This window comes from Rattus norvegicus, chromosome 12 (assembly GCF_021556685.1).
Source record: "Rattus norvegicus strain SHRSP/BbbUtx chromosome 12, alternate assembly SHRSP_T2T, whole genome shotgun sequence".
Taxonomy (NCBI): domain Eukaryota; kingdom Metazoa; phylum Chordata; class Mammalia; order Rodentia; family Muridae; genus Rattus; species Rattus norvegicus.
The window spans coordinates 34,564,133-34,587,870 of NC_141545.1; the positions used below are offsets into that span (position 1 = coordinate 34,564,133).

General features: G+C 47.7%; 1 protein-coding gene across 3 annotated transcripts in view; it reads right to left on the bottom strand.

Moving 5' to 3' along the window:
• Positions 1 to 23,738, bottom strand: part of Adgrd1 (adhesion G protein-coupled receptor D1) — a 114,344-nt gene that overhangs the window by 71,508 nt on the left and 19,098 nt on the right. For all 3 annotated transcript variants that reach the window (NM_001432115.1, NM_001432114.1, NM_001432116.1), the window contains 7 exon segments: positions 65 to 175; positions 1,238 to 1,355; positions 4,471 to 4,530; positions 10,097 to 10,252; positions 11,282 to 11,337; positions 13,795 to 14,049; positions 18,493 to 18,672. In NM_001432115.1, the coding sequence (NP_001419044.1) occupies positions 65 to 175; positions 1,238 to 1,355; positions 4,471 to 4,530; positions 10,097 to 10,252; positions 11,282 to 11,337; positions 13,795 to 14,049; positions 18,493 to 18,672 (936 nt within the window).

A 23,738-nucleotide genomic window follows, 5' to 3' on the forward strand; every position in this document is an offset into this window, starting at 1 on the left:
TCCCACGGAGGGACAGCTACCCAGACTGCAGCACCTGAGGGCCTGAGGAACCACATCCACTCACCTTGGCTGTGAAGGGCCTCTCTCGGAATCTCAATGTAGCTGTGCCCGTGGGCTGGGAATCTGTAGTGGGGGGCACTCAGCGCTGGTGGGAGGACCTTGGCCACCGAGAATTCTGAAGGAGAAATAGACACGGTGAATGAAGTCAGCAGGTTCACCAGCTGTGGGAGACAGACTGAAGACCCTGTGTGTCACCACCCTACGTTTCTGAAACCCAGTCAACCCCTAGGAGAGAGGAACCGCCTCTAAAAAGGGTGACTCAGAACACACATGTTCATATACACACATGTGTACACATGTGCACATATACACACGTGCGTGCCCACACACCTGTGCACACATACACATACACACATGCGCATGCACATGCACATACACACATGCGCATATCTACACAAACGTGAGTTAGGATGGGGATTTCTGCAGAAGCCAAATCCTCCAGCCTCGCCCTAAGGGAACTCCTGGCTGGAAGGACCCCACCTCTCCGCAATCCTCTAGATCTAAGTATTTAACCTCAGGGTAGCAATGATATCACACTCCACAGGGGTGAGGGGGATCGAGGCTATCTAAACTCTGGGAGACCCCATCAGAAAAGGGAAAATGAAACCATGTGTGTGGAGGGAGTGACTCTGGGGGCAGATGAAGCTGTGTGGTGTTGCTGGCCCGAAGTGTCCTGACGGAGATTCAAAGCAAAGAATGCATGCACGCCTGTCTGTGGAGGCCCTGACTCATCCTGGGAAAGCCAGGCTGTTTCCTCCGATATCCCACTCTGGCATTCATCCAGACTCACGTTCTGGACTCCTTGACTCCTCCCCTCCCCTTCTTCACCCACTCCACATCTCTAAGGCAAAGAGCATCCCACTGGATACTTAAGGACCCAGAGACTCAAGAAGCTCCGATTCCCATTCGGTTTAAGCCCAGATGACTGCCATAAGGCACCCACACACACGTTGTCGTGACTGCTTACACAGTCACGTGTAGATGCCATAACCCAGCCCCTAATTCTAACCCAGCTTCCTTCCAAACTGGGATTTTGCACAAGGTGCCGGAGCTCAGAAAATGGTGCTTTTTCTCAACTGCTGTGTGAGCCTCAGGCGGTGTGAAAGCCAGCAGCCTGCACGACCGACCGACACTTTCTCCCACAACCCCCACTGCCTTCCAATCTGATAATGGCTACCTGCCATGGAGGAAGAGCCTGTGAGGGAGATATGGGGTTCTCTGGGCTGCAGGTTGGATGATATGTGGCCCATGACGGTATCGATGGTGTCAACCAGGCCCAGCGTCACGGCATTGTCCTGCAAGCAACACAGACGTGAAACTCTGAGGACCACCACCTTCAGCCCCACATGAGATGAATGCATAAAGAACCCAGAGCTTCACTTCCCCCTCTGACAGCTGTCAGAGAGAGAAATCACCCAGCTGCCTCACTTCGAAGCCTAGGAGGTGACGCTCACCCGATGAGTTCGCAAAGCACAGGACGCACAAGTCAAAGCTCACCCAATGTCCTAGAACTCCTGAGTGACCAGACAGCTCAGACACCTGTTCAGAGCTCTGCTATGAAGCCTTGAAGGACCTGGGGCAAATCTCAGGTCTGCCCGTGCCTCAGTCTTACAAATAATGACCCTGAGTCCTCTGGGGCACGAGGACACCATCGATCCTTTTCCACCCTCAATGAAGTGGCAACCTCTTTAGAGGTACCAGACCAGACCTCCATTTCCCTCTGGCTTCTTTGATTCTGCGTCTAGTAGTCCTCTTTACCTATTCAGCGTCTTTAAGGGAGAAAGGACACCACTGGGTTCTGCCCACAGGAAGGCAGGGCCCTCTTAGTTTCACAGACCTCTGCTGACTGTTAAGAATCATTCATGCCAGGGTTTACGTCCAGCTCCTTCTGACTCTCTTGAACCTCAGACGTCACGGCAAGGAGAGATGAGTTTTCTCAGGCCCCTTGCCCAGTTCTGCCTCACCCTCCCATCCCCTTCTATCCTTTCTTAGACAGCATCTGTCGCTGCTGAGCTCTCGGCAACCACTCACAGGCACTCCAGGAGGACCCACTGAGGCGGAACCAGACGCACGGGCCAATTTTAGACATTGTCTCTTAGGCCCGTGGTCTGATTCCAATCAGAGCGTCTGTGTCTTTGGCACCCAGTTCTATGAGGAGCAGAGCGGTTCATGTGCACACTTCCCTTCAGTGCTCAGAAATTTGCCTAAGCCGGGATTGTTTCGTAATTATTCATATTTTGCAGCAGATTTGCATATTTTACATTCAAAGAAAGTTCATTTAAATCAATGAAGAAAATCTGTTGGTCGGAGGCCTCCCCTGGCTGCCGTCCCTCTTCTGGCTGTTCCCACTGGCTATCCGCCCTGTGTTTCAGACAGCAACTTGTACACAAAGCCCCTTAGAAACCTATCCCTTGGCTGGAGAGACGGCTCAGTGGTTAAGAGCACTGATTGCTCTTCCAGAAGTCCTGAGTTCAAAGCAACCGTGTGATGGCTCACAACCATCTGTAATGAGATCTGATGCCCTCTTCTGGTGTGTCTGAAGACAGCTACAGTGTACCCATATAGAATAAACAAATCTTTGAAGAATAAAAAGAGGAAGAAGAGGAGGAGGAGGAAGAAGAAGAAGAGGAGGAGGAGGAGGAGGAGGAGGGAGGAGGGAGGAGGAAGAAGGAGGAGGAGGAAGGAGGAAGGAGGAGGAGAAGGAGAAGGAGGAGGAGGAGGAGGAGGAGGAGGAGGAGGAGGAGGAGGAGAAGGAGAAGGAGAAGGAGAAGGAGAAGGAGAAGGAGAAGAAGAAGAAGAAGAAGAAGAAGAAGAAGAAGAAGAAGAAGAAGAAGAAGAAGAAGAAGAAGAAGAAGAAGAAGAAGAAGAAGAAGAAGAAGAAGAAACCTATCCCTGGAGAGCTACGCTTCTTGAAAACAACAACAAAATGTGTTTCTATGTAGACTGTTACTTTAACATTCACAACTCCCCCTCTCTGTCCCATTTGCCAATGTTGTACGGTCTAATTTCACATGAAGCTGTTCAATAAAGATGGCACGGCAAGCTCTCGCGCCATCATATTAATTAGGTGAGAATTGGCTGTCTCTTCTGCCTCTGAACCTTGCAGAAAAGCTTTAAATGTTTGAAAGGAGGAGGGACCAGGAGAGTGAGCACTTGAGTGTGGAGAGCAAGCATCTTGGTGCCTCAGGGCCCTCCCGGGCACTTAGAGTCATGTGTGGCCCAAAATCTGGGCGGAGCATGAGATCTCTGAATCATAGCATAGACTGAATATTTGAGAGGTGAGATGCCCGCTATGCTCAGTCATTGTGAGGTGGGGTCTGTTGTCATTGTAGCATGGCCTATACTTGACAAATATGGTGCTCAGAATAAAGAGTACCTTGGCAAACATTCTTTTCCCCACATTCCCCTCTTTTGCGAGGGTGTGTGGTATGTACGTGCATGCATGTTTTTGTGTGTGGGGGTATATATTCACACACGTGCATGCATACATGTGGGGCCCCATGTTGAGACTTGGCCTAAATCATTAATCTACCTTACTCATTGAGGGAGGGTCTCTCCGTCAAACCTAGAGCACACCTAGATGGCTAGCCATCTTGATCTGGGGATCCCCTGTCCCTGCCTTCTCAGGTTGGAGTTACGGGGAGGGTAGCATGTCCACCCAGCATTCGTGTGGGCGCCTGGGATCCAAACTCCGTTCTACACGCCTGTGAGCTCTCTCTTCAACCCCATCTTGGCAAAAGTTCTTGATAAAATTACAGAAAAGCAGGTTCCAGCAGATGTCTGTAGAATGTATGTACGTGAGCGGGCTGAGGACCAGACTGTGGGGTTATACGAGGCTGCTCTCCGCCACGCTCCGCCTGCAAGTCCCGGGTGATTCTTATCGTAGGTATTTTTATCGCCACAACTATTCATTGACTCTTCTCATGTTTTAAAGAAGTGATATCAATAAGATGGTTGGAAATCAAGGAAAAGCACTCTGCTCTGCTTCTTGAATTTTGAGTGCAGGGCGACAAAAGCCTTTCATTTTCTTTTTAATCATGAAGCACACTTTTGAGCCCTGCCGTCTCGCACTCAATCCACTGATCTTAAAATGCCAAATATGGGCTCTGACTGTTCAAGAATGCAGAATAAAAAAAAAACTGTGTGAAGTGACAAGCAAAGGTCAGTCTTCTGGAAGAGCTGCTCCCTTTCGCAGAGCCAGAGGCAGTGGCACGGGACCGAGCATCCCAGGCTCACTCCCACCCCAGGGTGCCTTTCATGTCCAAGGGAAATGAGCTTCAGTGTCTCAGCCATCAGGACCGAGAAAGGCTTCATTCTTCTTAAGTACAGTTAGGGCCATGGGATGCCACTGCAGAAAGACAGCCATAGTGCATGCATGCATGCTAAAGGTCAAGGCAACCTCTTCCTTACCTCTGATACGTGAATCCAGCTGGGCAGTAGGAGCACCTCGCCCACAGTTCTTAAGAAGGTCTAAAGGTAAACAGAACAAGACTGCTTAGGGTAGATCCTCCAGCGTCACGTCCGAGCCTACCAGACTCCTCCCCAACCTTCCCACGTCTCCTCAACTAGCCATTGGGGTAGCGTGCAGTGAAAGGCAATGACGGCTTGTGGTGTGTGGACATCCGTGTATGTATGTTTACATGGGCACACTTTCATGTTGGTACGTGTGAGTGCTCGTGAAGCCCAAGGCTGATGTCAGTAATCACACTCAATTGCTGGTCCTCCTTAGTCATTGAGATCTCTCAACTGATCTCAGAACTGGCCAATATGGCTGACTCTCACTAGAAGGCTCCTGCCTCTGCCTTCTGAGACTGGAGTTATAGGCAGGTTTTCATGTCCACTCGGCGTTATTTGGATTCTGGGGATCTGAACTCAGATCTTCAGGGTCATGGGTTAAATGCTTTAATCACTGAGCTATGTTCCCAGACTTGGGCTTATCTTATAGATGCTGTCTCATTTGTTTCTTGTGGAAACCTTGTAAAGTCAGTGATCAGGATGTGGACATCACAAGTGCCTGGGCCACACGACAGGCTCCACATGTTCCATCAATGAATGGATGGATGAGTGGATAGAAGGACGCATGGATGTATGGATGTATAGATAGATATATGTATGTATGTATGTATGTATGTATGGATGGATGGATGGATGGATGAATGATTGGATGGATGGATGGATGAATGATTGGATGGATGGATGGATGGATGAATGATTGGATGGATGGATGGATGATGGGTGGATAGATAGATGATGGATGAATGAATGGTGGATGGATGGATGAGTAGATGGAAGGAGGGATGGATAGAAGATTAGATAGATGGATGGATGAGTGGATGAATGGCTGGATAAATGGATGCATGAGTAGATGGATGGATGGATGGATGGATGGATGGATGGATGGATGATGAGTGGGTGAATTAATGGATGGATAGATGGATGTATAAATGGATAGATGGATGAATGATGCAGTGAGTGAATGATCACACTCATGAAACCTGACAATAAGCCATTTATACCAGCTAGACGTCACCTCTACAAAGCAGAAGCCACTGCCACTCAGTCAGTCACCTTAAAACTTGGTCTGACTCATTCTTCTTCCAAAACAATAAAATTAAATTTTAGCATTTTCAAATAGGGAGAGATAGGTGGAAACTGGTCTTCCTACGTCCTTTGGGGGAAGAAAAGCATTGGTTGCAGGCCACATAGCATGACAGCATCCCATGTGACCCCTGAGCAAGGCTGAGCAGGGTAGCTATGTCAGTGAAGTTTGCCTCAATCCCCACCCCTCCCAACTGCATGACGCCTCATCTGTCTCAGTCTTTACAGACACCAGACTCAAACTGGAAGGCAGACTCACTCTCCTGTTTCCTCTACCCAGTGGTTCTCAACCTTTCTAATGTTTCAACCCTTTAATACAGTTCCTCCTGTTGTGGTGACCCCCCCAATCATAAAATTATCTTCATTGCTACCCCATAACTGTAATTTTGCTACTGTCATGAATCATAATGCAAATACTTTTTGGAGATAGAGGTTTGGCAAGGGGGTCACGACCCCTAGGTTGAGAACCATGAGGTAGCCACGGCCATCAAAATCCTATCCCTTCTCGACAAAGACACTAAGTACGTGCAGAATGCATTATCAAAGCTCCCTTCTCCCCTTCATCTTCATTTCACAGCTGTTTATTAACACTCTAAAGTGAAGGGGCTTAACTAATGACTGCAAAATGTTTCTGCTTTCTCTCCCTGAGCAGATTGGCAAGCATTTTCTTTTATTCCTTATTCCTTTTCCTCTCCCACCTCCTTCCTCTCCTCCTCCCCTTCCTCCCTCTCCCTCCTCCTTCCCCTTTTCCTTCTCCTTTTCCTCCTCCTCTCCCTCCCCTTCTCCTCCTCTCATTCCCCCTCCTCCTATCCCTCCTCCTCCCACCTCTTTCTCCTTCCCTTTTTCCTCTTCCTCTTCCATAAGGTTTCATATAGCCCAGGCTGGCCTCAAACTCACTGTACACAGAATGACTGAGGCCAAGGAAGGCCTTGAACTTCTGACCCTCTTCCCTCTGCTTCCCAAGTGCCAGGGTTACAGGTGTGCACCACCACCCTTGGTTTGTGTGGTTCTGGGATCAAACCCAGGACTTCATGTCTGTTGGGTAAGCGCTCTTTCAACTGGGCCACATCCACAGCCCCAAAGATTTTTTTTCTTTTTCTTTTTTTTTCTTTTTTCTTTTTTCTTTTTTTCGGAGCTGGGGACCGAACCCAGGGCCTTGCGCTTGCTAGGCAAGCGCTCTACCACTGAGCTAAATCCCCAACCCCTTTTTTTTTCTTAAAAACCACAAAGTTAGGACTTCAGGTTGTCAGGCTAGACCTTCAACTCCACCACAGTGTGCAGAAGCAGGCTAGACTGTGTATAAATAAGTCACCATATGTCCCTAAAATTTAGGCCATGCATGTTTCATATTTGGTCTGAGGAACACAGAGCAGTTCTGAGAACAGAAATGAATGAACCACAATAGTCAAATCTGATTTTTTTCTTTTTTTTTTCTTTTTTTTTCTTTTTTTTTGGGGGGGGGGCAGGAGCTCATGATGTAGACTCAAATCCTTCTGCCTCAGTTTCCCAGGTGCTGGGATTATAGGTGTGTGCTACCACAAATACCTTTATATTTCCAGTCAGCTACTTATTTGGGGGAGGGGAGTGAATCAATTAAATAGTATATTTTATTTACTTGATCCAACACACAAAAATATTATTTCACCATGCAGACCACATAGATATTTTTGGTTGTTATTGTTAATTATTAAGGTATTTCACAGTTCTTGTGTTCAAGACTGAGGACTCCAATATGAATATTGTATGTGGGTCACTAGTCTCTGTACATGTACTATGGACCTCGCACTTGGGAGCACATGTGACTAACACTACTTACATAGTCTAGGAAGTGGCCTCCAGCCATTGCACTTGGCCATCAAGGATGGTTATGAGTCAGGACACTACAGAAAGTTGGACAATGACTACCTAGAAATTTCGTTTCCTGTTGAATCAGAGTTGACAAGTTCTGGGAGCCGTTCTGTATGGTTTGTCCCCAGGGCACCAGGGTCGGCACAGGCTGTGGGGGGCCCTCAAATCGAGGACAACTGGGCTCCCTCAGTCTTGAGTTGGCTTTCATTCGTTCTGTGCACATTTCCTGTTAAAATCCCCGCCATGTTTTCAAGACTAAGGCTCCCCTTGCGAAATCAGAAAAGATGACTCTGAAGGTTGAGATGGAGAAGCTTTGAGTAGCTGGCTGCTACTCCCCAACAGGTCAGCTGCCCGCCTGCTGGTCCTGCCCCTTGAATCCATTACTTTGATTATTGAACCCCAGAGGCATCTGGGTTTGCAGTCTCTGAATCCGTCAGGTTTAGTAGAGAGACAAAGAAGTAACAGGCAAAGAGCAAAGCCACCAAGCCTAGGAAATGTTTCCCATGTGACCTCCATCAAAGCCTGTGTTCCAATACGTCATCTTACGAAGGACTTGGAACCACCATGGCCATAAAGGCCTGTCTCGCTTCATCCCTATCAGCTACCTCATAGCTCCACCCTGGGCCCATTGACCTCACCTAGACCAATCCCTGGCCTAGGAGGACAGAATTAACATGGCAGACCAGCCAATCATAAAACAGAGCTTGAATGGGCAGAATTTCCCATGTGGCACACTCCCCATTTCCACAGGAGGAGGGGCTGGGATTGGGTGGAAAAATCCCCAAGTTTGGGCAAACTTGTACATCACCAGTGGGGGGGATGGTATGTGACGTAATGAAGAGGGCTCATCCTAGAGTAAGTGCTACATCAAGTCTCTCTTCTGATCCCCTGACAGCCACCCACCCTCCCCATCCCCAACACATCCAGACACACAGACAAAGGGCTAGTTGTGGTTGTAGAGACACTATGGTCCCACAACACAGTGCCCTCAACACTAATGGGTCAGTGGTCAGCGTGCATAAAGTAGGGTCACATAGCAGACCCATCCAGTCACTATCAATGCCAAAGACTCAGACACCATGTTCCACACCTGCTCTGGGTCTTATTATCACCCTGTGGGTACCAGCTAGGGACCTGGACAGCACGATTTCTCTACATCTCCCAGGAAAGTGAAGTCTATAGGGTTAGACAATGTGTCTACCAAATTACTAAAAGCACAGGGCTGGGGGTCAAACCTGGGGTCAGCCTAGAACCTGAGCTCAGCTACCCAGACCTACCCTTCAAAGCACTTTCCAGAATCCAAATTCATGGCAGCCCCTCAACCCCTTGAAAGCCATGATAGTTCCTGGTGATGTAGAATTCTAGAACCTAAGTGTTCTGAGAGACGATGAGATCTCAAACATCCAACTTGCTTCTTTCAACCCATCAAGAAAACTACTGGCCTCCAGCCACTCCACAGAGCCTCTGACCACTATACCCCAGGTTTATGTGTCTTCCCTGGGTGTGCACCCCAGGAAATGCGAGCCCTTGGGAAAAAGTGACCCTGCACCAGACACCAAAGTATACAGGGATCCACTTGGTCCCCTGAGACATGGTCACTGTGACTATTGCCTCCAAGTCTCAGAATAGCCAGGAAGCCAGCAACATTCATTCCCAGGAGTACAGAGTTGTGACCTACAGCACAAAGGTGGGCCTAACAGCTAGAATCCACTCCCCAGTCATACCCTTGGGCTGTAATTGGTTAAGAATGGTCCACCTCAAACATCCCTTCTCCCTTCATACCAGCCAAGACCCCTGGCTCAAGAAGACCATACAGCCATGGTGTACCTCAAGCTTTTTCCTCTACCTGGGGACCATTGGGAGGAACGATGTTAATATCCTAAGTACCACACACACGGGATGCCCTGGGTAACTTTAGGATGTCACACTGTGCATAGCAATCAGTGGCCCCTATCACAGCAGTCAATATCCCTCACTCCACCTCTTCCTTATTGCCAAGGAGACATCAGACTTGAGACCAGGAGTTGCAACCCCAATTGGCTCCGAAGGCCAGCTAGGTGGTCCAGAAAGGTTAGATGCTGGGCAAGTGAAACGAAGAACCAATTTCCAGCTCAAGAAGGCTTCACTGAGTAGCAGAGCTGGCCTGGACCAGCTCTAAATTCCTGTTTACAAGATGCTCAAATTCTGTAAGGCAAGGTTCTTGGTCTTGCTTTTTTTTTTTAAGATTTTAGTGTGTGTGTGTGAGAGAGAGAGACAGAGCGACAGAGAGACAGAGAGACAGAGACAGACAGAGACAGAGACAGAGACAGACAGAGACAGACAGAGACAGAGACAGAGACAGAGAGAGAGAGATTGTATGCCAGATGTGTGTACGTGCCCATAGAAGCCAAAAGAGACTGTTTTATTCCATAAATCTGGAGTTCTGAATGGCTGTGAATCACCTAACCTGGGTGCTAGGAACCAAATTCGAGTCTTCTGTAAGGGAAGCAAGTGTTAACTGCTGAGTCATCTAGATCTTTCTAATTCTCTAATCCATGGCCCCGTCATGCATCAGCCCTAACCCACAAGTCAAAGGTAGCAGAAAATTTACCTCTGTGAGGTTCAGCGCAGTTTCCTCGGAGAGCGATTTATTGGGCAAGCTGAGGGACACGTTTTGAAGGTATCTCAGCACGGTTCTGGGTCTCTGGAAGTGTTTTCTCTCCTCAGTCAGGTTGGTGATGATAGGGTGGTAGGCATCTGTGGGCATCTGAAACACAGTAGTAGCCACATGGGTTCCTGCTAGGCACTAAGACCAGGATATTCTATAGAAACTCAGGGTGACCCCTGACTCTGGGCCCATAAGAATCTGCACAGAACAGTATCCCATCCTCACAGCCCCCTTCTGAAACTAGGATCGTTTGAAAGATGAGCTCCTGAATCCAAGTGGACGAGAGTCCAGGCACTCACCATCAGGCAAATTCTGAGCAAGGGACATTCTAGACACAAAGGCTAAGTTAAAGCAGACGCATTCTGTACAAATCAACCCACTTCTCTGACATCAGAAGAAAAGGCACCAAAGGAAGCTGCCGAGGAAAGTTGGGTCTCAGGAAAGAGGAAACCATTTCAGGGATCACTGGCTCCGAAGAATTTCCTTTCCTCCTAGCATTCCAAGGAACAGGACCCAAGGGGATCCCTCTCCCAACCACTCTGGGCACCAAGAATTACCCTGAAATTGACTCCTCTCCCTTTGTTAGTTCGTTCTGGATAGGATGCTGGGCCTGCTGGCACACATCGCAAACCAACACTACAACGAGACGGTGGGACTGTGGTTTGAATGTGAGTTCCGCTCAGAGCCTCCTGTGTTATAGAGCTTGGCCTCCGGCCCATGGCACTATCAAGAGGTGATTGGGTCAAGGCAGCGTGCTAAGTTATCAATGAATTAAATCCATTGATGTGAGTCTGTGTGTTATGGTATGAGCAGTAGACAGTGGGTTTAAGTGGAGGAAAGAGAATGGGCCATTGGGGGTTGGTTTACCCTCAGACCCTCTTTCTCCTTTCCCACCCCCTCCCTGAACCCCTCTTCTGACCCCCGCACCCCCACTTCCTGGGTGCTACGGAGCACGGAACAAGCGTCCTTCCTCCACTTGGCTTTTCTACCACAGTTCTGTCTTGTCTCAGGCCCTCAGCACACAACGGACTGAAATCCCTTCTCCCTTGGGTTGTCTCCTCAGATATTTTGTCCCAGCTACGAAAAGTGACTCACACACAGGGTAAAAAGGGAAAAGACCCTGCTCACCACAGGGTGTGCTGTAGGCATCGCTGGTGGTGTTGAAGACAGCGGAGGATATTTACCTGAAAGATAAAAACCAAAGCCATGCTTCAAGGAAGGCTAAGTCACCCTTTGTCGTCCCCAGGGAGGTCTGTCCTTATTCAGAATTTACCAGCTTGAGGCGCCCTACGGAGGACCGGGATATTTTGAGTCTGGATGTTGCTGGGAAGATAAAGGGCTCATAAATCAGCCTAAAATGTAGATTATATGGATTTGCCCGGCAGAAATTATTTTCCCATTTATATTGTAAATTGCTTCTGAACACCGCTCATGCAAGCCATCACATAAAAGGATGATTTTATGCAAGGTCTCACGGATTTCAAACAAAGAAAGAATGAGAAACAGCCACCACTGGCACCCAGACTCATTACAGATAAAACACAGGACCCTTAATCACTAGGTGTTTGAATCAGAAGCATCTCCCACACTGGAACACTGGGTCCCCAGCTGGTGACACTGTTTTTGGAAGGACTCTGAGAAACTCTGGAGGCAGAGCCTAACTGGAGACACTAGGGACAGGTCCCTGAGGGTTCATTTATCCCCTCCCACTTCCTGTGTGGTGTGAACAGATGTCCTTTCCTGCTGTGATGTCCCCACTCAAATGTATGGAGCCTACTAGCTCCCAGCTGAACCCTCTGAAATCGTGAGCCAATATAAATCGATCCCACTTAAGGAAGTAGCTTATGTCTGGTCTGTTTTTGCAATGTAAAAGAAATGGATACACTAGACTCAGGTAGACTGGACACCACCCCAAATGTAGCGGAGGAGACGGAACTACTGCGGAGGAGACGGAACTACTTCGGAGGAGACGAAACTACTGTGAGGAACTCTGGTTGCTGATGACCATGGTTAATAATGAGCCACTCCCCATAAGATGTTCAAGGTCAAAGATGAAGCCTCCACTTGCCCCTCCCCTTCACCGGCTCTTTCTAATTCTCTTGTCTCCAGATGAGAACACAGACTTCTCTTTGATACTTGACCTCATTTTTGGGAAATGTCTCGAGGTTGCTTTGGGTGACCTGAGGAAATGACATCATCATCCTGGCTGGCTCAAGAGTGACGGGCCCCTTGGGACTGGGTGGGGTGAGCTAGCTGGTGATGTTAAGCTGGACCCCAAAAGCACTTTGTTCTCCAAGATCCAGCGACATTCGTCACTCAGGGACCAAGCATTTACAGGGCAGCCATGCCACGTGTTTGTGTCATGTCTGGCGATGGGAATGGAGCTCCCCACCATATCACTGAGTGGCCCCATGAGACTGAGATGAGAAGCAAGACTGCCTTGCCTTGCTCTAGCTCAGTCCCTGTGTGATTCTTGCTATGGGGTCATCAGGCAGATGGCAATGTTTCTACGTTTCACAGACGTGTGCACTGAGATCTCACCATCTGGACCTGGCCCTCTCCTCTCTCTGTCTCTGCACAGACGCTGCTCCCCACTTTGAGTGGCAGGGCCTGGGATTGCGGGAGGAACATCCCACCTTTCTAGATGCCAGTAAGTGGTAGCATTTGTATGGAATATCTCCAACAGGTGAACCCCAGAGACGAGAAATAGGTCAGTGGCAGAAGTCAGGAGAGGCAGCAACATGGCTGTCCGTTAACGACACTGAACTATTGAAAACCATACAGAGACCGTGGTTGTAAGCCTGTGAATCTGCTCAATACTATCAAACAGTTTACCTCATAATTTTTATTTTTGTGCGTGCATATAGAAGTGGAGGTCAACCCCGGGGTCATCCCCAAGGAGCTGCCTTTTTTTTTTTTTTTTTAAACTAGGATCTGGGACTCACTGATAAGGGAGATGGGTTGGACAGTGAGTCCAAGAGTTTTTCCTGTCTTTGCCTCCCCTGTGCTAGGATTAAAAGCACATATCACCACACTCTGCTTTTTTAACGTGGGCCTTGGGATTTGAACTCAGGTCCTTGTGCTTGAGAAGCGAGCGCTTTACTTACTGAACTATCATTCTAGCCCTATCTTTTTGTAATTGCTCACTTTAAATGGTTACGCAGACGTCGTATGAATGAATTTATCAAAGCTTTTTAAAAATCCCGTGACGAAATGAAGAATTACACCATGTCCCCTGCCTATAGGTCCCCGTTCTGAGCGATCACGTATAACCGAACAAGGAGAAGGTACTTTGGGGTCCGAGGCCCAGCAGAGAGAATGCACACGGGACGTGTACGTGGTAGGCATTTGTTAAGGGCCTGAATGTTTGCCACTGAAACATCTGTAATCAGCCTTCTCATGCCCCATGGAGCCTACAAGGATGTGGGAATATTAATCTCAGTGTGTCTCCGGTGAACCGTTTTTTCATTCATCTTGGGGAACAGGTGTTCAGAAACATGAGTATACTTATAAGGTTCATTAAGACACAGCTCACATCTGCCGTGACAAGAGCTGGTGAAGCTGAAGGTGGGGTGGAGCCCTGAGCTGAACATTTCTAGGTGCAGACCCCAGACCCACGAACAGTCGTCCCAGGCACTGACCGACGGCAGCTGTGAAGTACATCTTGATCTCGTAGGGAGTCAGCGCACGTTCCCAGATGATGAACTCATCGAAAGCTCCGTTCTCGTAACGCTTGGTCCGGTCGTGCTCACACCCTATGACCAGGTTGATATGGGGATCCCCATAGGCGTGAGACACTTTCCCACTCGGATCCGAGGTGCTCAGAGTCCCGTTGACGTAGACCTTCAGGCCCTCCTTGGATTTCCATGTGAACAGGACGTGAGTCCAGTAAGGACCTGGAAGAGAGTAAAGACCTACATGAGTTTCCCAAGTCCGTAAGCACATCTCCCCCTTCATGCGGTAATTGATCACCCTTGACCTTGGTGAATCCAACTATGGATTCTAGCATAACCTGATTCCCCTTGGTCCTTTGGAGCACACGATCTTCCCTCCCACCCCCAGGTTCCAAAAGCAATTTAAGAAGACCCTGTATTACTTTAACGCAATGGTCAGAAGTGTAAACACCCACAATCGAAGGTAATAAAAGACTTGTTTAAAAGGCCAGACCCAAGCATCAACCAACCAGACACTAATCCTAGCTGAAAATCTCAGTATGAGGTTGAATCTGACTTTTAAAAAAGTTTGTTTGCTTGCTTACTTGTTTGTTTGACTCTGTGTATATGGGTATTGTCTTACCTGGAGGCAGAAGCTGATGCAGAGACCATGGAGGGATGCTGGCTCGCTCCCCATGGCTTGCTCAGTCAGCCCAGGGATGGTACCGCCCACAATGGGCTAGGTCTTCCTAATCAATCACTAATTAAGAAAATGCCCTACAGGCCTGCCCATAGCCTCAATTCATAGAGCCATTTTCCCAGTTGAGGCTCTCTGATGACTCTAGCTTGTGTTAAGTTGAAATAAAACTGTCTGGCTTGTGTCTGTCTGTCTGTCTGTCTGTGTGCCCTATGCATGCAGTGCCTATGGAAGGCAGAGAGGTGGTCAAAACCCCTAGAACTGAACTTGTAGACAGTCATGAACTGCCATGTAGGTGCTGGGAATTGAACTCAGATCCTCTGGAAAAGCAGCAAGTGCTCTTAACAACTGAGTTGTCTCTCTAGTCCCTTGATACTACATATGTATATGTAGATCAGATAGATAGATAGATAGATAGATAGATAGATAGATAGATAGATAGATAGAGGTATAGGTATGGTATTGGTGTAGGTATGGTATAGGTATTGGTATGGTATAGGTATGGTATAGGTATTGGTATGGTATAGGTATGGTATAGGTATAGGTATGGTATAGGTATAGGTATGGTATAGGTATTGGTATGGTATAGGTATAGGTATAGGTATGGTATGGTACAGGTATGGTATAGGTATAGGTATGGTATGGTACAGGTATGGTATAGGTTTAGGTATGGTATGGTACAGGTATGGTATAGGTTTAGGTATGTTATGGTATAGGTATGGTATAGGTATAGGTATGGTATGGTACAGGTATGGTATAGGTTTAGGTATGTTATGGTATAGGTATGGTATGGTATAGGTATGGTATAGGTATTGGTATGGTATAGGTATAGGTATGATATAGGTATTGGTATGGTATAGGTATAGGTATGGTATGGTACAGGTATGGTATAGGTATAGGTATGGTATGGTACAGGTATGGTATAGGTATAGGTATGGTATGGTATAGGTATGATATGGTATAGGTATGGTATGGTACAGGTATGGTATAGGTATAGGTATGGTATGGTATAGGTATGATATGGTATAGGTATGGTATAGGTATTGGTATGGTATAGGTATAGGTATGATATAGGTATTGGTATGGTATAGGTATGGTATAGGTATTGGTATGGTATAGGTATTGGTATGGTATAGGTATTGGTATGGTATAGGTATTGGTATGGTATAGGTATTGGTATGGTATAGGTATGGTATAGGTATATCAGGTATAGGTATAGGTATATCAGAAAAAGCATGATCCGGGATAGAACGTGATAAACTGGTCTCCATTAAAACTGGAAACATCTGCTCTGTGAAAGAAGTTGAGCATAGGAGGAAAAGGCCAGCCATGGCTGGGGAAATATCTTCAGTGGATGCTGTTACACGAAATGGGCAAAGAGCTCTCAGACCTCACAGTGAGCGAGTGAACACCCCGCTTAAAGGTAGGTAAAAGGTCCAAGCTCAAAACAGACTCCCCCAACAGACAAGATGTATGATGCCAGGAATGGACCCCGACATCCCCCCAAATACGCCCACATGAGCACGGCACATCCCTGAAGCATAGTCCAGGGGTGGGATGCTGCTGTGGGGAGGTTGGTCATGCACAGAGCTGGGGAGGCCCCTGGGAGCCCTCTGTTCCGTGGACTCAGTTTCACTATGGGTTTTTAATGCTTTAAAACATGGAGGCTATAGTATAATCGTGCCAGACTAGCGGCCATGCACCTGGTCTACAGAACCGAAGAAGAGGCAGAGTAGGAACCTGGTTTCACTGAGGATGGGCCGCCATGCTGACTAGGCTGTATAGGAGGGCGGGCGCTCCACTAGGAGGCAGCTCCCCTACCCCCTCCTGTCATTAAAAGGCGAAGCCGGGGTGGCGACTCTCTTTTGTTTCCAATGGGAACTTGGAAGACCTGGCTTTTGACATGACATCACAACCTCTGGTCATAGCTCACTCCAACGGACATTGAGAATCTAAAAACCTCAAAGGCCTGACCGGACATTGCCTCTATGACAACATATATAATCAACATGAGGTGACACAATGACTATAGCCAGCCTCCTGGCTCCATCAGACACCTCCTTGGAAGCCTCTGGGTCCTCCTTCTCATCAGTAGGAAGACTGGCCCACAAAGACATCTGTTTTGTAAGCCTGGGTGTAAGACATGCTCCTGGGGTTGACAAAGGTGACACAGAGTAGCCCCCCTCTGAAGGACACACAGCGCCCCTGCCCGTGGGTCACTGTGGACTGCCAGTGATTACATCAGAGCTTCCTGCTGGGGATTGCGTAACACTTCAGTAATCTTGACGCTCTGAGGAACACTTGGGCCCTGGGCAGGGCCAACAAAACGTTATTGTGCTTGACTTTGCAAGCAAGAATAACAAAGCCCTCCAGTGAACAAATGAGGAGCAGATGAGAAAAGGATGTTTACAAGTCTCTCTCGGCATCCCTGGGTTGGAAAACAGCACATGTTCCGTTTCAGAGAACCTGCTAGATGCCTGATGCTTGCCACAGGCCCAGGGCCCATGGGGGGGTGGGGGGGATGAGCTGTTACCTAGGAAACCTTGACCGCAAGCGGTCCTCACTGAGAGCCTTCGCAGAGACTCAGACAGAGCCTCCACAAGCGGGAAGGCAAAGGTGTTTCCAGCCTTGGAGGTGGGAAAGAATCCAGAAATTTGATATCGTCCCTTGCTGCTTTTCCCCACCTTGCAGAGGAGGAACTACGAGTTCAGCTGAAGCAAGTCCGACACCCACGGAGCAAACCCAAGTCTCCCCGGATTCTGCCACCCATTGTTCAAGACTCCTTTGATCCATCAGCAGGCTGTCTCCCAGTGAAATAGTAACTGTTACTCTTCTCAGTTACAAATGAAGAAATGGAAGAAAAGTTTTTGAATATGATACCAGGCCAGTAAAGCTACAAAGTACAGAGTTAGGACCTGGCCTGACATCTTTACAATTAAGCTGTGTCACCTCCTTCAAATGAGCCAGAAGAGGATGCTGGGCGGCTTCAAAGATACTGTTCTCAACCTTAACCAATGCCGCACCCCTTTAATAATACAGTTCCTCGGGGTTGGGGATTTAGCTCAGTGGTAGAGCGCTTGCCTAGCAAACGAAAGGCCCTGGGTTTGGTCCCCAGCTCCGGAAAAAAGAAAAAAAAAGAAAAAAATTAAAAAAAATAATACAGTTCCTCGTGTTGCGATGACCCCCCCCATAAAATAATTTTCACCCCTACTTCATAACTGTAATCTTGCTGTTGTAATGAATTGTAATTTAAATATCTGATAAGCAGTATATCTGATCTGTGACCCCGGTGGGAATCTCGACCGGTAAGTTGAGAACCGCTGTTCTCAAGGCTTATCATGGAGACCTCTGACTCTATCCTGGCTAGTTTCTATCCAGGCCCTTCCTGCATGCCACATGAAATCCTTCTGTGGACCTAGTCACGTTCCTCCTCTAAAATCTTACACTATCTTTCCTGCTCCTTGTTTCAGATGCCCAGTCTCCAACTCAGCTAATAGCATACCACAGAGCTTCTTCTCTTACGCTGAAACTCAGGCCCTTGGCATCCCGGTCCCCTCTGACTGGTTCTAAAGGTACGTCCTTAATAAGACCATACACTACCACCACCTCTCCTCCTGCCTTACTGCCTGCTCTCTGATTAGCAGCCTGTCTTCCCCAGAACATTTTGCACCGTGAGGGCAGTTTCAAGGCCATATCACCGAATGGTGCAAAGACAGGGGGATTTAAATCATGGTCTGTCTTCTGCACATAGCTTCCACCTTAGTCCCAGACAATTACTGGGCACCTGCCATGTCACCTCCATCATGCAGAAAACCAGCCTCACACAGCCACTAGGGCAGCAGCAATCACACAGTGAGCTCATAGGGCTTTGACCTTGGTGTGAAGCCACCTTGTGACCAGTATCCTTCTGGTACCTTCTCGAGCTGCTGGTAGGAAGGAGCCCTGTGCCACACTAATGGGACGGAAGCTCCTTTTGGTGCTACACTCACCCGGAGGGTTGAAGGTGGCCTTCCACGTCATGGAATTATCTCGTGTGTACAGCTCCACAGAGCCCTTTCCACCACTAAAGCAGACTTTGAACCCGTCAGAGACGACCTGCCCCCCATAAGCGTAGGGGGCTGGTCGGGTCTGTTCTCCTTGAGTCTTCCAGAAGAATGAAAATGACACTCCTGAAGAGAGAAGTAGGCATTTATCAGTTAGTGCTTCAGAGGCACGAAATGACACAGCTCTATCCGGTGAAGGACAAGTGCCGTCCCGAGAGTGCGACCTGACCCATCGCCTCCTTCCAAATAGTGCAACGCTCCCATTCCCAAGTCACAGAAGAGGGAACCGAGACCACTCAGTGAGTGACAGAAGGAAGTCAGACACGGACCCAAGCTGACTGCCTCTGGATTGTGCGAACGTGAACCTTTTCGTGACGGTCTCCACCCCACCTGCTCACCCCGATCCTGACAACGATTTTACACAGGAAGAAACTGATTCACTCATTCCGCATACACACAGCACCTTTTAAAAGATTTACAGCCTCCGGGATGTCCTCCCACATCCGTAAATACACTTTTCCACTGTCATTTTTATGTCTGCCCGGCATCACATCCCCAGCAACCCCCCGTTTCTGAGTCATATGGTTTGCTTCAAAGTTTTGAAGGAACGTTCCAAACAGAACTTGAAGCTAATTTTTTTTGACATATCTTAAATTGTATATATTTCAGAATATGCTCCCCAGGGGGTGTTCTTGTGAAAAAGGAAAGCTCTTTTTTTTTTTTCAAGGTAATGCCTCGGCTGCTAACTGCCTGTGGGTGAAGGTGTGAGGTAGGCAGAGAAAAGAGCAGCTACCATGTTTCACAGATGCCCAGCATGGATATGGGTGATGGCTAGTTTTAATCATCAAGCTGACACAACTTAAAACCACCCAGGAAAAGAGTCTCAATAGAGAGTCGTCTAGATCAGGTCGGTCTGTGGGCATATCTGTGATGGACTGTCTTGCTTGCTTTAACTAGTGTAAGAAGACCCAGACTGAGGGCTGGAGACATGGCTCAGTGGTTAAGAGCACTGACTCTGTTCCAGAGGTTCTGAGTTCAAATCCCCGCAACCACATGGTGGCTTTCAATCATCTGTAATGAGATCTGATGCCCTCTTCTGGTGTGTCTGAAGACAGCTACAGTGTTCTTATATACAATAAATAAATAAATCGAAAAAGAAGGAGGAAGAGGAGGAGGAGGAGGAGGAGGAGGAGGAGGAGGAGGAGGAGAAGAAGAAGAAGAAGAAGAAGAAGAAGAAGAAGAAGAAGAAGAAGAAGAAGAAGAAGAAGAAGAAGAAGAAGAAGAAGAAGACCCAGACTGCCCACAGTGGGCAACACCATTCCCTAGGCTTGGGTCCTGAACTATATAGGAGTAGAGAAAACTAGTTGAGAACAACATATGCATATACTCATTCTCTCTCTGCTCTTGACTGTGGATGTGTCCTGAGGGACAGTTTTATAAATTCCTTCTGTTTTGACCTCCCTACAATGGTGGCTTATAACCTGGAGTTTTGACTTAAATAAATAAATACTTTCTCCCTAAGTTGATTTTTGTCAAGGTAGTTTATTGTAGTACATTTAAAACCAAGACCCCATGATGGGGTCAGTGTGTTACCCTACGTAGGTGATATGGCCTTCCTTACTGTGAATGAGTCAGGTCACAGATGCAAAGAGAATGTAACTGACCAGCTAGGCTCTTGATGGACAAGAGTATCTGGCAGGCACACAGGCAGGTCTGGGCCCACGTTTCATACAGGTCCATCAAAGCACAGACCTGGCAGGAGTCTTCCATGGGTTACAGGCCTCCCTGAGGTTACACTGCTTAGATAACCTGTGCCTTGCCATGTACACTGTATATGTGTGTTTGTATGTGCATGTGTATGTTAAGCTAGCCACCTGCTGAACCCGTGTATAAAAAATAGAAATAAAGCAATTGCTTGGCTCTTGCTCCTGGCCAGGGATGTGAACGTGTCAATGAGCCAAGTTTTTCTCCTGAGGGCTAATCATCACAGGCCACCACGGATCAGGGTACAAGAAGAAGGAGGGAGAGAGGTACAGGGACGTTTGCCCTGGCCTTATTTATATAAATGACACCAAATTGATTTAGCTGTTATTGCCAAATGAGGTCATACACAGAGGCTTAGAAGATTCTTATCTCTGGTGTGGAAATTGATGTCTCATTGCCAGCCATCATTGCTGCAAGGCCTTATGGGTTGGTCTGTTAGAGTCTTTTGATGGCCTTGTCACAATCACGCTGCCTCATGCCTTCTGGTGTTGAAGTCTCCATATGACTGACTCAAGCCAGGGGAATCTGGCACAAATTTCAAGTTTGGAATTCCTTCATTTTATTTTTTCTATCCAAGAGGAGTCTCAAGACTTTGAATGCTCCCAAGAAATGATGCGTGATTGACAAACGTTTGGGATGACAGATTTTGAATTGTCCTGCTCTGGTTAGTCCTCCCCATATATGTGTCGATGTGCCAGGCAGCACCCATAAGGATGCATAATTGTTCTGGGTGGATTCAAAACTGAAAATCAAGATCCAGGAGATGGCTCAGCGGTTCAAGCATTTGCCAGACAAGTGTGACTTCTGGAATGTGGATCCCTGTAAATGCCTGGTCATAGCAGCCTGCTTATAATTCCATCCTCGAGGTGCTGAGACAGTCCCCAGAGCAGGCTGACCAGCAAGACCAACCACATCCATCAGCTCTGGGTTCGATTGAGAGACCCTGCCTCGGGGGTTGTGGATTTAGCTCAGTGGTAGAACGATTGCCTGGCAAGCGCAATGCCCTGGGTTCGGTCCCCAGCTCCGAAAAAAGGAAGAGAGAGAGAGAGAGAGAGAGAGAGAGAGAGACCGAGACCCTGCCTCAAGGAATAAAGTTGAAGAGCAATCGAGGAAGATTCCTGATCCCAATCCCCGGCCTCCACACAACCATCCCTCCCCCACATACACACAGATGGAAACATACAAACATATGTGCACGTGAAAATGGGGAAATAAATAAAACACAGTCATGCACAGTGGTGCAGGTCTGTAACTCAGGCACTTGGGAGGCTGAGGCAGGTGGATCATTAGCTCGAGGCTAGCCTGAGCTACATAGTGAGTCCAAGACACCTAGGCAACGTAGTGAGACCCTGTCTCTCAACAAAATGTAAGGAAAAGGTGGAAGATGTTGATCAATGATAAATCAGCTCGGGGTGCTGGCCATGGGATTAACCCCAGAACTGAAAATTGTTTTAAAAATTAATCTATCTATCTATCTATCTATCTATCTATCTATCTATCTACCTACCTACCTTCCTTCCTACCTGTCTGTCTGTCTATAGATCTATCTATAATCTATCTAAAATATCTATATATCTAGTATATCTAATATGTCTACAGATACAGATGGACCTCAGCCTCTAGGCTAGGATGATGTTTGTTGAGAAACATCACAGAGGCCGGAGGGTGTGGTAAGGTCCAGGCCACACTGGCTGTGGGGAGGAAGAGACTTACATCTCTCCCTCCCGTCCTTCCTTCATCAGGCTCAGGTGTACCCTGCCCCTCCCCGGTCCACCTCACTGCCCTCAGAAACAAGCAGTTTTGTATGGAAATGAAGCAGGCGCATTGTGAAATTTTTGTTGTGAAACATATCCCCAGAAGGATTCATGGAAGTCATTCCTCCCCCGTTCCCCACCCCTCGAAGGAAAAAAAGAAACCGTCGCTGCTAAAAAAAAAAAAAAAAATTCCTTTCACTCAACTCAAAACGATGCTGTTTCTGCCAAATGTGCCTCTGCCCAGGAAGAGAAATAAAAATGAAAAATTCAATACGGTGTTAGGTAATAAGAATAAAAATTAAAAATTCAGTATAGTGCTGAACCGGGACAAGGAGAAAGTGGGCCGTGAACTCTGCCGGTGAAGCCACTTATTTTAGCTCAGCCAACCTGCAAAGTAATGACTCCTGCCTGCGGAAGCCCTCATTGAAATATCAGTCTGTGTCTCCGTGGTGTGGAAAGATTCACAATGTGCCCCGAAGAGCACCTGTCAAAAGCTTAGATCATCAACACAGAGAAGGAAGTCTGAAGGGGAAAGAAACAAGCATAACACAGCACATTGGTTCCATCTTTTGCTCCTGTTAGCATCGGTAAATCCTAATCTTTCTACAGCCCCTCGTTGGGGATGCGCTGAGTTAGACAGAAGCATCAACAAGGCAGCCAGACCAGCTGTGCCTGCTAGTTAAATGCACCGCGAGTGCTGCCTTGTGAAGGTCTCAGAGAGCCAGGGGTGGTCCAGACAGAGTCCCCCACAGTGCCAGAGGCTGGAAAGGAAATGGGACAGTATTCCACCATCAATCACCAACTCCTGTGGAGGAGCTGCCACACAGGGACCGAAGGTCTGAGGCAGAGGCGTTTGCCAAGTTAACGAAGCATAGAACAGAGGCCTAGGTCTGCAGGTAGTTGCCCAGATCCCCAGAGAGTCCATTCCCGGCCTGAGCTTCCCCACATAGGTACTCTATGTGGTAAGGGAGACAGTAACCAGAGGAACACAGACAGCTCCTTGAAGCTGATGCTCTGGGTACTCAGTTGATAGAGTGTTGGCCTAGCATGCATGAAGCCTGGAGCAAGAAAGGAAAGTGGCGAGACAGACAGACAGACAGACAGACAGACAGACAGAGACAGAGACACAGAGAGACAGAGACAGACAGACAGAGACAGACAGACAGACAGAAAAAGAGAGACAGAGACAGACAGAGAGACAGAGAACAGAGACAGACAGAGAGACAGAGACAGACAGAGAGACAGAGAGACAGAGAGACAGAGACAGAGACAGAGACAGACAGAGAGACAGAGACAGACAGAGAGACAGAGACAGACAGACAGACAGACAGAGACAGACACAGAGAGAATACCCAACTTGATGTCATTTGAACTAGGGACCAGTTCAAACAGTAGGTTAGTTCAAACACCAAGACACACACACACACACACACACACACACACACACACACACACACACACTCATAGGACACAGAGACACTTGTACATTCACTTTCACGGTTCCTCTCTACACAATAGCCAGAGAATGAAACCAGCCTGGCTGTCTATCAACCGCTGAACGAATAATAGGAAGACGGTACCTTTACACGAATGAATTTTATTCTGCTTTAGAGGAGAAATGAAATCATGAAATTTGCATGAGAATCGGGGGGGAAGTGGAAAACATTATACTAA